At 45.3% G+C, this 14493-nt stretch overlaps 1 protein-coding gene across 11 annotated transcripts in view; it reads left to right on the top strand.

Moving 5' to 3' along the window:
* The window catches only part of PCM1 (pericentriolar material 1), a 94533-nt gene that overhangs the window by 32461 nt on the left and 47579 nt on the right, over positions 1-14493 (top strand). For all 11 annotated transcript variants that reach the window (XM_053254513.1, XM_053254511.1, XM_053254512.1 and 8 more), the window contains 6 exons: positions 675-823; positions 1452-1581; positions 1863-1970; positions 8549-8739; positions 9491-9688; positions 10490-10712. In XM_053254513.1, the coding sequence (XP_053110488.1) occupies positions 675-823; positions 1452-1581; positions 1863-1970; positions 8549-8739; positions 9491-9688; positions 10490-10712 (999 nt within the window). The remainder of the gene's footprint in view (positions 1-674; positions 824-1451; positions 1582-1862; positions 1971-8548; positions 8740-9490; positions 9689-10489; positions 10713-14493) is intronic.

Genomic DNA, 14493 nt, shown 5'->3' with positions numbered 1-14493 from the left:
TAGCATCTCTCCAGTGCCTATTGCTTTTATGTGTGCATTTGTTGACTTTGAACCCTTTTGGGATTGGGAGCCATATTCTGTTTCATTTTTTATGTAAGCTGCTTTGAGCACCTCTTGTTGAAAAGTGGTTTATAAGTATTTTTAACAGTAATAATGCAGATTGGTGCTTATTTCATACTGCCTACCATTTCTGGTATCTACCAAAATACTATTCAAGTAGTTGCGTGAGTCAGTCTCACCCGTCCTTCCCAGATAGTAGCCCTCCGCCCTAGCCCTTCACCCTTCCATCTCAATGCCAGTCAACAAATGTCTTTGGAACTGAAAGAAATTTGAGATCTGGGTTTCTGGATGCAGTCTACTTCTCAGACGTTCTTAAAAAGTTGTGCTTGGTGAATGCAAGCTTTTGGGCTCTACTTGGAGTGCTCAGTTTAGTTGGTCATGGGAATTTTGTTGGTAAAACTGCAAGTTACTTGTGTAGTCCTTTGTTACAGTTACTATGAAATGAGCCTCCAGATCTTTTTACCTGTTTGCCTAGTAAACAGTGTGCGGGTGAGGTCTGCTGTATGGCTTTCCGTTCCAGCTGGACAAATTATTTCAAGCATTATAACATTTTAAAGCACTGAAGTCGTGGGGCTTCAGTGAGGCCATTACTGAAAGCACTGCTGATATTCTAGGACGATGATGTAGAGCCAGAGGCTGCAGGAGGGGATAATATGGATCGATTCTTTCTGGCTGAAGAGAAAAAGGAACAGCAGCAACCTAACAATACTCGAACCAGTACAAACAAGTCGCAGAAAGGCATAGGAATGAATGAAAAAGCAAGGTACAGTCTCTCTTGCTTGGCTTAAGATAGCAACAAAGTGAATCTGCCCATTGGATTTATGGAGGTATATCTCCCCCACCCCCCTCGCCTCTTTTTGGAGTCCATATGGAGGCTACAGACTTGCAGAAATGGGCTTGGGGGGAAGAAGCCCCCCGATATCTCCTGTACCCAGGTCCTTTCTGCCATGAATGTGATCCCCTCCTCCCCCCACTTTGTGCTACCTACCATGCTGCTTATGAAGGTCATTCACTCCTACACCATGCTGTGCCTAAGCTCTGCCTACTCGCGTGTGCTTCGCAGCACAGATGAGTTTTTTGATTGCAAATCCCTACCTCTGCTAAGTAGCATTATTCATGCCAGGAGTGACACTGGGTGCAGGGAAGCCTCTTAAGTCCTGTCACACTTTGAATAAACTCAAGGCCTCCCCAATTTGGAAAGGATTGGGGGTTTTTTGGTGTTTTTTTTTAAATTAAATTTCCAGTGGACATTCTCCCAGTGAATTTGTTTTTATGCATGCTTTCCACATCAGATGCGGACACTCAGTCAGGTGCCCTGTCACTATTTTGGTATGCCTTCTTTATAACAGTCTGGTTCAAGAGATAAATAAGATAATATTTTATTATTGTAGGGAGAAATTCTATGAAGCCAAACTTCAGCAACAACAGAGAGAACTTAAACATCTCCAAGAAGAAAGAAAGAAACTGATAAAGATTCAAGAAAAAATTCAGGTGTTGCAGAAAGCTTGTCCAGACCTTCAGGTAGGGAGAATGCACTACCTATCAGATCAGAAACTACAAGACATTGGGCCCTTAAACTGCTGAATGGGCAGTTCAAAATTTATTCACAGTAGTCTGCTGTAAGTCCCACAGTCACCAGTGGAGTTTTTATATAACAGTCTTGGGTTGGTTTAAAAGCACTCTTTCGAGCACAGACTTGCTCATTTTGGTTGAATTAATACAATGCAAATTACCTTACAGAAACATTACAGAATTTTATTATAATACTAATAATGTAATTTAAATGTTTAATTTACTCCTAGTTGTCATCTAGCATGGATAACTGTCCAGGGAATACTTCAACACCAGCTGTTAATGAAGCAAGCAAAACTGTGGTTCTGCCAGAAGAAACAGCCGCAGTGGATAGTGAGGTACTGTATATTCCTGGCGTTACTGAGGCTTTTCTCTTAATTTGCAAATAGTCTTCAATAAATTGGGGCTGCATCATTGTAAATGACTGGTACACTTTCTCCCCTTCATTCTCCCCTTCATTCTCCCTCAGTGTAGGAAGGTATCCTGATGTTGTTTACTCAGATCCTTCTACTTGCTTTATGGGCTGGGCCATGTGACTTGAAGTAGACTTTATAACCCTTTCTTGAGATCGTGACTAGATCCAGTCCTGCCTGATTCTCAGGAGCAGGGTCCAGCTTTTCGATTACTCTTCAGCTCCCCCCACCCCTTTAGGGCAGAAGGGGAGCACGATTTCTCTGAAAAATCTCCCTCTTCAGCTCTAATTGCTGGGCACTTCTTAGATTTAGGGTCTGTTCTCTCAGGTAACTTGTGGCCAACTTTGAATTAATTCCAGTTACAAACATAAAAACAGCCCTGCTGGATTGGGCCCAAGCCCCATTTAGTCCAGCATCCTGTTTCACACAGTGGCCCACCAGATGCCACTGGAAGCCTACAGCAGGAGTTGAGGGCATGCCCTCCCTCCTGCTGTTACTCCACTGCAGCTGGTACTCAGAGGCATCCTGCCTTTGAGGCTGGAGGTGATCCTCTGACTAGTAGCCGTTGATAGACCTCTCCTCCATGAAGTTATCCAAGCCCCGCTTAATGCCATCCGGGTTGTTGGCTGTCACCACATCTTGTGGCAGAGAATTCCACAAGCTGATTATGTGTTGTGTGAAAAAATACTTCAGTTTCCTGGTCCTAGATTTCCCGGCAATCAATTTCATGGGATGACCCCTGGTTTTAGTGTTAAGTGAGAGGAGAAGAATTTTTCACTATCCACTTTCTCCACTCCATGCATGATTTTATAGACCTCTATCATGTCTCCCTGCAGTCGTCCTTTTTCTAAACTAAATAGCCCCAGATGTTGTAGCCTTGCCTCATAAGAAAGCTGCTCTAGGCCCCTGATCATCTTGGTTGCCCTCTTCTGCACCTTTTCCAGTTCTACAATGTCCTTCTTAAGATGTGGTGACCAGAATTGTACTCCGTATTCCAGGTGTGGCCGCACCATAGTTTTGTATAAGGGCATTATAATATTAGCGTTTTTATTTTCAGTCCCCTTCCTAATGATCCCTAGCATGGAATTGGCCTTTTCCACAGCTGCCACACATTGAGTCGACACTTTCAATGAGCTGGCCACCACGACCCCAAGATCCCTCTTTTGATCAGTCACCGACAGCTCAGATCCCATCAAAGTATACTTGGTTGGTGTTTTTCGTCCCATTGTGCATCACTTTATTGATTAATTGGGAATTGGCAGCAGTTTGGGCACTTAACCTCTGTTCTCTCCCATTCCCACCCTCACCCTTCTTTTGCTATACTTTTGTCAAATTTAATTCTACCTTTCTTACTTCTAATGTATTAATTGCAGTTGATGTGATTCTCTACACAATTCTACATATATTCAAGAATTAATTGTAGTGATTGTAGTGAAAGAATTATAATTCTTTCCTGCGATCTATTCTGCCCTTCTTCTTTTCTCTTTGTTCTTCTTCTCTTCCCACCAAACATTTTCTCTGCCTCAAATCAGAACCAGTTTTTTTTTTTAAAGGCCCAACACAAGTCTTAGCTGCTGCTGTGCATAACAAAGGAAGAATATGGCCTTGCTCTTTGTGGGAGTTCGTACATTCGGATGCCTCTGCTTGCTTATGTGAACTCTGCAGTTGGACCCTCCAGGTTCGGAGTTTTCTCCCCCTGTTAGATGCTGCACCTGGCTTAATTTGGGGGGTGGCCCTCCCAGTCTATAGCCCTCCTTTCTTGCCTGTCCATGAGTGTCAATGCTATTTTGGGAGAGGCCCTCAGTGTTTGCGGCTGCCCTGTTCTTCCGAGGCAGTGATGGACACTATAGGTGCTGGCTTTCAGCTGACTGTAGCTGAGGCTGCCATTTTGGAGGAGGAGTTTGGTACTCTAGTAATGGTAGATCCTTCCCCTAGCAAGAGATCCTAAACGAGCATCTATCAACAAGTGGAGCGTAGCAACGAGGTTGGTCAGCAAAGATCTTGTTCTCCTCCTGTAATTGTGGACACTAAGCCCTTGCATCCTGATTTTTGTCTCTGGGTAAAGAAAACTTGTGGTGAAGGATGTTAGGGAGGAGCCGCAAGGAAGTGCAGAGAAAAACCAGGCATAGAGATCTGGTGTCACTTTCGTCAGGGTTAGCCCAGAGGCATTGTATCAACAAAAATGAAAAAGGTGATTATTTTCTGTTTTTGCGCTGGAGAAAGTCTAGATTGTAAACTAGAGACGTGCATTTCTCAGAAAAGTCAGCAGATGGCTCCCCTTTTCAGTAGGAAGTAACTGGGGCAGTGCTATTCATTGCGATGCCCATGAGCCACTGGCATCTCCCATTGGCTCTAAGTGTGGCTCCCTGAGTAATTGTACTCCCTGAGTAATTGGGGATTACTCCCTGAGTAATTGTACTCCCTGAGTAATTGGGGATCCATGATCCTTCACAACTGGGTTGTACGCATGTGCAGAAACCTCCATGGAAGAATCACCAGCTCTTCTTAAGCGTTCTGAGACCTGCTGTCTCATGCATGAGGCGTGTCATTATTTTAGGCAAGAGAGTTTATTTGTGACCACCAAGTTTGCCTCAGGAAGATTCACTCCTCATTCCTTTCGAGGAAATTGTGTGTGTTTTCGGTTACCCTTACTGGCTTTTTGACCCGGACTGTTCTTGACTACACCTTTACTGAACTTTATTGGTTTTTCCCCCAACCTAGACTGCTTTTTCAGCCGTTCCTTGCTTGCCATTTTTGACCTCGTTTACCAATGAATTCTCAGCTTTGACCTCAAAATGTTTAGCATTCACTCTTTCAGACTCATTTTGACTTTGTAGTTTAGTGAACTTTGGGGCACAAATATGGTCTGTTTAATTATTTTACTCTTATTATTATTGTCCAAATTTTCTATCCTTACAGACTCTTAAGAAAACATTCAAGAGGTGTACCTCCTGTTGGGGGACTTTGCCCTCTTCAGATCGGATTGTTGGTTAGGCCTGCAAAGCTATGGTCAAACCTGAATACTTTGCGCAGCACTCTCACCCCTGGTACAACACAGAGGCACTTTGCCCAGCAGTGGTGGGCCTCATTTTAAGGGAAATAGTCCTTTTGAGGCCCAGCATGCTCTAGGAAGGCACTCAAGTGTCATTGGGAAGTGCAGTCCTTCCTAATGCTTTCCCCATAGAGCTCTATAGGGAAAGCGCTAGGAGGGTCTACACTTCCTGTTGTGCCTTGTGCCCCTTCCAAGGTTGCACTGGAGCTCATTTCTCTTAAAAGGAGTTCCTATGCCATTGCCACCCCCCCACCCCCACTAGGGGTGTGCACGGAACCGTGGAGCTGCGGTCTGGCACTGGGGTGGGGGGTTCCATTAAGAGCGGGGGAGAGCTTACTTACCCCTCCCGCGCTTTCCCAACTCCGGCACCGTCTTTACTGTAGAAATTGGGCGGCAGGATACCTCCCTGCCGCCCCTTTCCCTGCTTGGCTGCAGGGAAGACGGGGGGTGGGGGTAGGCTTTTGCAGAGCTACCTAGGAGCAGCAGAGCAGGCTTTTGCGGGGCAAGCAGAAGAAGCAGCGTGGTGTGTGTGCGCATGGGGTGGGTTTGTGTGTGGGCGCGCAGCGAGCGCTTCCTCCTCCTTGCAACGGCTCTCCAAAGTGTTTTGCCACCTCCCCTCCTCTGGCCCCCGATCCCACCGCCAAGGCATTGCGACCACTCCTCCTGCGCGCCTTCCCCTGACAAGAGATCTCTCACTGAACTTCGTGTGAGTGCCGAGAGATCTCCTGTCGGGAGAAGGCGTGCAGGAGGAGAAGGAGTGGTCACAATGCCTTGGCGGCGGGATTGGGGGCCGGAGGAGGGGAGGCGGCCAAAGCACTTTGGAGAGCCGTTGCAAGGAGGAAGAAGCGCTCTCTGTGCGCCCACACACAAACCCACCGCATGCTGCTTCTTCTGCCTGCCTGGGTAAGTAAACTCTCCCCCGCCCTTAATGGAACCCCCCACCCCAATCCTTCCGAACCGAACCGCCCCATGTCCAGACCGGTCTGGAGGCCTGTAGAATGGCCTCCGGATCGGTCCGGGCACATCACTAACCACCACACACACACCCCTTTGGTGCTGAGAAAAGTGCAGCACTGCACAGTTTGCCAAAGTGTCTCCCTCTTGAAAAATAGTGAAGACAATTTAACTAAAAGAATGGTTGCTCCTTGAGATAACAAAGGGCCTCATTGATCAGAGTTCCAAGTTAGCATATTTTAGTTATGCCCATAGGTAAACAGTAAATATCTTAAGATTCCTCTAAAATGGGAGATGGTCAAGGGATGGCTTCTTTGTAGATAGGTCAGAATTCTCGTGGCTGTTATATCCACATTTTGTTCTGCTGCTGGCTAAGGTTCTATCTGTGTTGGTGCTTGAAGATGCATCCCTAAGGAGCATCCCTTAGGAAGAGAATTAGAGAAGTGTATCCTAAGGCTAGGCCTCCTTTAACTATAATTCCATTGCCAGATCCCATCAAGAAAGAGATATACAATGACTGGGCCAAGCCTTTGGCAACAAGTTTAAAAATTTAACCAAAACCTATTATTCCCTGCCAGAAGCATGTGAGCAAGTGCGGTTGTGTTTTCTCTCTTCTGCCCTGGTTTCTATTTCCTTCCTAATGTTCTTACTCCAGGAAGGTCTCTTATAGGATCCCCTCTTTATTTATCTATCATTTTTATATATATTGCCTGATATGTGTATCTCTAGGCAGTGTATGCAATATTTAAAATAACAAATACAAAACAGAATAGAAGCAAAACAATTTTACAGAATTAAAAAGTTAAAGCAATTTCATAGGAAAAAAATAAACAGTTTACAATTTCTGTTAAAAGCCTGAGAAAACAGGTGTGTTGAGGGTCTTCCTAAAAGCAGCCAGAGATGGAGATGCTCTTATCTGTCAGGGAACATATTCCAAAACCCTGAGGCAGCCACAGAGAAGGCCCAGTCTCAAGTCACCACCAAATGAACCAGTGGCAACTATAACCAGACCTCCCTAAATGATCTTAATAGGTGGCAGGGTTAATGACAAAGAAGTCGAGTACCCTGGACTCAAACAGTTGAGGGCTTTATAGGTAATAACCAGAACTTTGTATTTCGCTCGGAAACATATTGGCAGCCAGTGCAATTCTTTTAAAATCGGTGTTGTATGGTCGCTTTGGATTGTCCCAGAGACCAGTCTGACTGCCTCATTCTGTATCAGTTGTAGTTTCCGGACGAAGTACAAGGCAGCCCCATGTAGAGTGCATTACATAAGTCAAGCCTGGAGGTTACCAGCATATGCACCACTGTTTTAAGGTCATTTACTTCCAGAAATAGGTGTAGCTGATGTATCAGCCGAAGCTGATAAAAAGTACCTGGCCACTGCCTCAGCCTGAGAAACGAGAGGATTTTGGATCTTTCAGGGGGAGTGTAACCCCATCCAGAACAGGCAGATCTAAACCATCTCTCAGGTCCTGACCCCCCACAGAGTACCTCTGTCTCATTTGGATTCAACTTCAGTTTGTTATCCCTTATCCAGCTCATTATCTCCTCCAGGCAGGCATGTAGTGGAGTTATACCATTTCCTGATGAAGTCGATGTGGAGTAATAGATTTGGGTATCAACAGCATATTGATAATGCCCTGCCCAAACCACCTGATGGTGTCTCCCGGCGGTTTTATGTAGATGTCAAAAGTGCCACAGTATGGAGCCTTATGGAACTCCATATTTTGCTGCTCTTCAAAGCAAAAATTAGTCTCTAAGCGACACCATCTGGAATCTACCAGAGAGGTAGAAATGGAACTACTGTAAAACAGTGCCACCCAATCCCACCTTCCCCAGGCGACCCAGAAGGATACCATGGTTGATGGAATCAAAAGCCACTGAGAGATCCAAAAGGATCAGCAGAATTGTACTCCATCAGCCAATTGGAGATCATCTGTTAGGCCGATCAAGGCAGTCTCAACCCCATAGCCAGCTTGAAAGCCAGTTTGAAATGGGTGTAGATAATCTGTACCATCCAAAATTGCCTGGAGCTGAGAGGTCACCACCTGCTCAGTCACCTTGCTTAACCATGGAAGATTGGAAACAAGTCTGTAATTAACTCTGAGGGGGTCCAATGCAGGTTTCTTCAAATGAGGTCTAATAGTCTCCTTAAGACAAGGAGACATCCTGCCCTCCCGAAGCATTTATAATATTTACTAGACACCCTTCTGATAATGATAACCATATGAAATAAGCAAAGTTGGGCAAGGGTCAAGAGAACAGGTTGTAGGACATACAGTCCAGAGCGGTTTTTCCACATCCTCAGGAGTCTCAAACTAAAAGTGATCCAATTTAATTGTATAAGAGGAGTTGCTGGCTTCATTTGTGCTGGTTTGTCTCAAATTATCCAAAAGATGCATAGTCCTGAGTACCTTGAAAAGATTCTTAATTTGTGCATAAAGTAACACATTGTGATTTATATTTCATTACTTCCCTTTAATATTGTCAACAGCTTTGGTCTGAAATGCGTCGACATGAGATATTAAGAGAAGAATTGCGGCAGAGAAGAAAGCAGCTTGAAGCTTTAATGGCTGAGCACCAGAGAAGAAGAGATCTGACAGATAACACATCTGCTGGTGCTGGGTCTGTTAAAAGTGATGGTTCAGAGACACAGTGTACTCCCCAACAAAGCAGAACAGATAAGTAAGAGAATAAATGAAATACCTTTTGCTGCTGCTTCATATGGCCTGTATTTCGGTACTAGAAATGTTTATTGTAAATATACATTTCTCTCAACTTTGTTTAGTTAACATTGCTTATATTGAGTCTGGGACTCCTTTCCACTAACAGTATACACACTATTATGTCAAAAGATGAAATGTTCATGAATATTCCATGGTACCACAGAGGCTCAGACATCATCTAGCGTAGTCTCAAAGACTGGAGGAAGCATTTGTACAGATTTTGTCCTTTTCCTGACGTGTCATTCATCTCTAGTCTTGAGGTGACTATCCTAAGACTTTGTCCACATGCTAGCTTTTGAACTGCTGTTACAATGTGTGATCAGTGGCCAAGCAGCCAAGCTTGCTGCTCTTTAGTACAGTAGGTCTGGTCAGACACTGTTAGGATATAAAAACTCTTCTAGAAGATTGCTATGAATGGAAAAATACAATAGCAACTCAAGGGTAGCTGGTTAGTTTTTGATATTGTAAATTATTTTTGAGGTAATTGGATCAAAATGTGGGATTTAAATCTGCGAATAAATTGTAAAGTTGGGATTTGCAGAACTCCTAAAAGGCAGGGGACATATAAGGTAAATCATATTTCCATAACATAAGATTAATTTGCAAAGTGTATGTTGGCTATTATTTCATTCACGGTAAACTAATTTTGTGTGATGATGCCTTTTACTGTGCTTTAGCAGTGGAATGACTTTTTAAATATCTAATGCTAGAACAATGGCAACATGGGGAGGGTCTACTCAGTGTGCACTCGATGAAGATGAAGGTGATGAAGAGGCGTATCTTTCTGATGGGCTTGCTCACGCAGAAGAGGAGGAAGAGGAAGAACAAGAATCTAGTTCCAATGAGTTCTCCATGTGTCCCAATAATGTAGACCAAAGTGCATATTGTGTAAAGGAAGATAAAGAGAGGTTAGCTGCATGTTCATATCCAACCTTAATTATCGTTGAACTAAAATGTTCTCTTTTTAAAAAGGCACACCCTTCCATTATCTGCTTATTGAACTGTTCATCATGCGGGTGCTAGTCTCTCCTATATAGTTAACTTTCTTTGAGAGATAATGCATTACTTGAAACTATGAAGTGTGGGTCTGGCTTAAATTTTCTGTTCATATATTAGCTTCTCATTACTCCATGCTTTTTAGCTTCTGAGGCCCAGTTCAAGTCTTTGTGAGAGTTCTTGCATGGCAGAAGAGCAGATGCACCACCCTCCCTCCGTCATGCGGATAGTATATGCTATAATGCAGGTGCTCCACCTGGTTCCTGATGAAAGTGGTTCTCCTGCCTCAGAGGAGGAAGAGAGATTGTGCACATCACGTGATTGCATTATACTTTATGTGGTCTGCATGATGGAGGGGGAAAGGATGTACGAGCTTCTCCACCATGTGAAGATTCCTGCTGGCTTGCTAAACAGCAAGCGTCAAGAAATGTTGGCTCAGGTCACCAGCCAGACAAAAAATTTACTTGTCACATGGTTCCTTGAGCTGTGTTGGTACATGACTTGTAAGGTTTTTTCCCCCCACATGCCGGGCATCATTTTTCACTTGTCATGGATGGGTGGATTTCTTGAGCCCTGTGAATTGGGTCTGTGGTTTTTTTTTTAGACTAGTTATCTTTGTCTCATAGCCAGATTGTTGTTTGATGAAGTTTGGTAGGAACCATGAGCAGAATTTTGAAATGTATAACCCCTTCATATATAATGCTGATTCCCAGCTGGAAGAATCCTCGTCCTGTTTCAGCAGATGGCAACTACCGTCCTCTGGCTAAAGCAAGGCAACAACAGAATATCAGCATGCGGCGACAAGAAAACCATCGCTGGATGTCTGAACTTTCTTATGTGGAGGAGAAAGAACAGTGGCAAGAGCAGATTAACCAACTGAAGAAACAACTTGAATTCAGTGTCAATATTTGTCAGACATTAATGCAGGATCAACAGGTATTCTATAAACAGCTTTATTTGTCATTTGTGCTTTTTCAAAAGTTGCTCAGATTTGGACACCGTGATTATCAGTCCATGTTGGAAATGTCAGAGGCAGTTGCATGTGCTTGGATAAATCAGGTTATTTCCTTTTGAGGATGTCAGTGGGCTCTTTGAGTTTGAAGTCTACTACATGTAGCTTTTCTGGTTATCTGTTTGTGAAAAATGTCTTTGTGGATTTGGAGTCTTTGCTAGTGGGTGGGGAGTGCTTTGGGGTGGGGGAGGCTGCTGCCATCTTTGAAACAGGTAGTGATTAAATCTCACTTGGCTGACTTCAGCTACCAGCCTCCAATTTTTAGGCTAAGTAATTGAACATGTGATGACAGAACAACTCCAGAGGCACTTGAATGACCCTTCTTGACCTTGCTCAATCTGGCTTCCAGCCTGATTATACACAGCTGTAGTGATCCTTGTAGATGAACTTTGTCTGGAAATTGATTGGGGTATCCTTTGATCTCTCAAATCAAATCAGATTCTTGGTGTCAAATCACAGGATATTATTGCAGAGCCTTGAACAGAAGAACATATCAAGTGCCGTCCTTAAAATGCTTTTGGATTTAAAGTACTTTGCTTTTCTGATGAAGCATGATTGGAGGATTGTAATTGATAATGCCTTTACTGCTTAAGAACTTTTACATTCTACAGAAGTCGGTGTTGTCATCTTTATTGTTGTACCTACGTTGAGCTGCTTGGAAAAGTGTTTCTCTGCTGCTGGGTGAGGACATCTCATGTGGGTTATCCTCCCCAGCATGCTCCAGAGGGCAGGATGTATTTAAATCAGAGCCTTTAAGAGGCCTGGGAGGATAGCCCCTCCCAGTTTAGTTGGTCCTGCAGAGCTCCAGAGCGGTCGACCTTACCTCGCTTCTATCTCCTTGGTATTCTTTACCTTCACCGCTTATTCCTGCGTCTTCCAACTACTCCTTGCCTTGCCTTATATCATCCTACATTATTTACCTGCTGCTAAAAAAAAAATGAAAAAAATTTCTTCCCCTTTCTCTCCGCTCTGTCTCCCTCCTATCCGTCTCCTCTCTCCTGCTGATGGAGTCTAAGAGGTCCGGCATTTTACATGTCCTGATGCCAAAGGGGAAGAAATAGAAAGCCTCTCTTCTACCAGGCCAGCCCCAACGCCACCGTGTGCTTGTGCACGCCAGAGACGACGCCCCGGCTCAGACCACCGCATCCTCGTTGGGAACGGCTGCGGGCCGGAAGGGCCATAACCCAACTTCGGGTCACTCAGCAGCCCAGCTAACCACCATCCAATGTGCCAGAAAGCATAGTCGGTTCGCCTCTCCTCTCAACCAGCCAGAAAGCCCTGACCTTGTCGTGCTGGAGGAGGATGTCCAGAGTCTCCCAGTGGTCTTGCTTGCTGATGCGCGGCCAGCGCTCCCTCCCTCAAGGCACCATAGAGCAGCTAACTTGGGCATTCCCCATTCACCTTCCATTCAGAAGAAAACAACTACTCTAGCTAACAAACATTATAACCTTGTTCCTACAGCAGCAGCAGCATTATTTCTAATACCCCCAGTTGACGCTCACCTGGCTGCCCTCATGTTGGGGGCAATTCTGTCAAGGGATGGAGAATCAGTGCTCAAGGATCCCATTGAGAAAAAACTGGAATTTCAACTCAAGAAGAACAATGAATGTATTTCACTGTCCATCCGCACCTCCATAGCAGCATCTATTATATCTCGAGCATCTCTTCTCTGGTCTGATGAACTTCTCCAGTCTTTCACTCTTGGGAGGCCTCCATTACAGAGAAATGGGTGCTGGATACCATCCTTCACAGTTGCAAGATAGAGTTGACGGCCTGCCCCAACAAAAGGTTCATGGCCACTCCCTGCTCCAAATCCCACCAGAAGCATCTGGCTTGCAGCAAGCAATGTCTCATCTCCTCAACATCTCAACGATAGAACCGATTCCTACACACTAGCACCGATAGGGTATCTACTCCATCTTGGTTACTGTGCCCAAAAGAAACAGCACCCTCAGAGCAGTTTTGGATCTCAAATACCTAAACAGATGGTAAGACTCAGGAGATTCAGAATGGAAACACGCCGATCCATATCAGAAGCCCTGCACCATGGAGATCTTCTAGCATCCATCGACCTCACTGAGGCATATCTTCACATACCCATCCACCCAGACTTCTGTCACCTATACCGTTTTTGTTACAATGGCCACCATTATCAATACACAGCAATTCCATTTAGCCTTTCTTCCGCCTCAAGGATCTTCACAAAAGTCCTGGCCGCCTTGGTGGGCCCACCTCAGGCTCCAAAAGATCAGATTATTCGCATATTTGGACGATCTGCTCATACAATCCAGAGGCTCCGTGATATGGGATGTGGATACCACCTTGACTATTTTGACGTCCCACAGTTTCCTTGTCAGCATTGCCAAGAGTCACCTGTCTCCTTCCAGATGGATCCAGCACCTTGGGGTGACAACACGGGACAAACTCTTCCTACCAAGAGAATGCAAGGACAAAATTCTATGTCTGATCCGCCAAATACTCCCTCTCAAGAAGGTATCCGTGCGTACCTTGGCCCAACACCTAGGTCTAATGGTCTCCACCATGGCAGCAGTTCTCTGGCCCACTTCCACCTTTGCCATCTACAATGGTTTCTCCTTCCCCTCTGGGGAGAGTTAGCACAAAGACATTAAAAAAAGAGTGGCTCTACCCCACCCGGTCAAAGCTTCATTATTCTGGTGGATATGCCCTTCACATCTGGACCAGGGCAAACCCTTTCTGGACCCTCCCAGTATAATAGTGACTACAGATGCCACACTGTCAGGCTGGGGGTTGCATTGCCAATCTCACTCAGCCCAGGGAACCTGGACTCCACAAAAACGAGCCCACAGCATAAACTGGCTGGAACTGAGAGCCATTCGGCGGGCCCTCGTGGCATTCAAGGAACACATTCTGTACACGGATGTCTTAGTTCGCACAGACCACATGACTGCAAAAGCCCATGTAAATTGTCAGGGAGGAACTTGTTCCAAATCCCTGCACCAGGAGACAGTCCTTCTCATGCACTGGGACGAGTGACACCTGTCCTCCCTACTGGCTCACCATGTCAGCAGCTCGATAAATAAGCAAGTGGATTGGCTGAGTCGCCAAGAGCTTCACCCAGCCGAATGGAGACTCGACCCACAGGTGTTCTCCCATCTCACGCAGAGGTTGGGCCACCCGACAGTGCACCTCTTTGCATCCAGTCTCAACACTCAGCTTCCTCTCTTCTTCTCCTGCCGCTGGGTGGAAGCAGTGGACGCCATGTCGGCCCCATGGCCCAAGGAGCTACTATATGCATTTCCGCCAATCCAGCTCCTCAGCCGCCTACTGCGCCACATCTGGCTACTCAAAGCGCACATCATTCTGGTGACACCAAACTGGCTGTAACACCTGGATTCACAGAAATTCTCCACCTCGCAGTGGACGGTCCTTGGTTCCTCCCACAGACAGATGACCTCCTTGCCCAAGGTCCAGTTCTGCATCATGACCCGGCATGGTTCAAGCTTGCTGCTTGGCAACTGAACGCAACATTCTCAACTACCTAGGCTATGACCACAGAGTCCTGGACACCATACTTGCATCCAGACAATCATCTACTAACCGCTTTTATCTTTTGATGTGACGAGTTTTCCTTAGATGGTGTAGACAGCACAAGCTATCACCACTAACTTGCAGACTCCCACAGCTCCTCCTGTTCCTCTGGGATGGTCTGGATAAGGGCCTCCA

This window comes from Hemicordylus capensis, chromosome 5 (assembly GCF_027244095.1).
Source record: "Hemicordylus capensis ecotype Gifberg chromosome 5, rHemCap1.1.pri, whole genome shotgun sequence".
In the NCBI taxonomy this organism is placed as follows: domain Eukaryota; kingdom Metazoa; phylum Chordata; class Lepidosauria; order Squamata; family Cordylidae; genus Hemicordylus; species Hemicordylus capensis.
The sequence above is the reverse complement of the archived record's forward strand: the minus strand, read 5'-3'. Positions and strand labels throughout refer to the sequence as shown.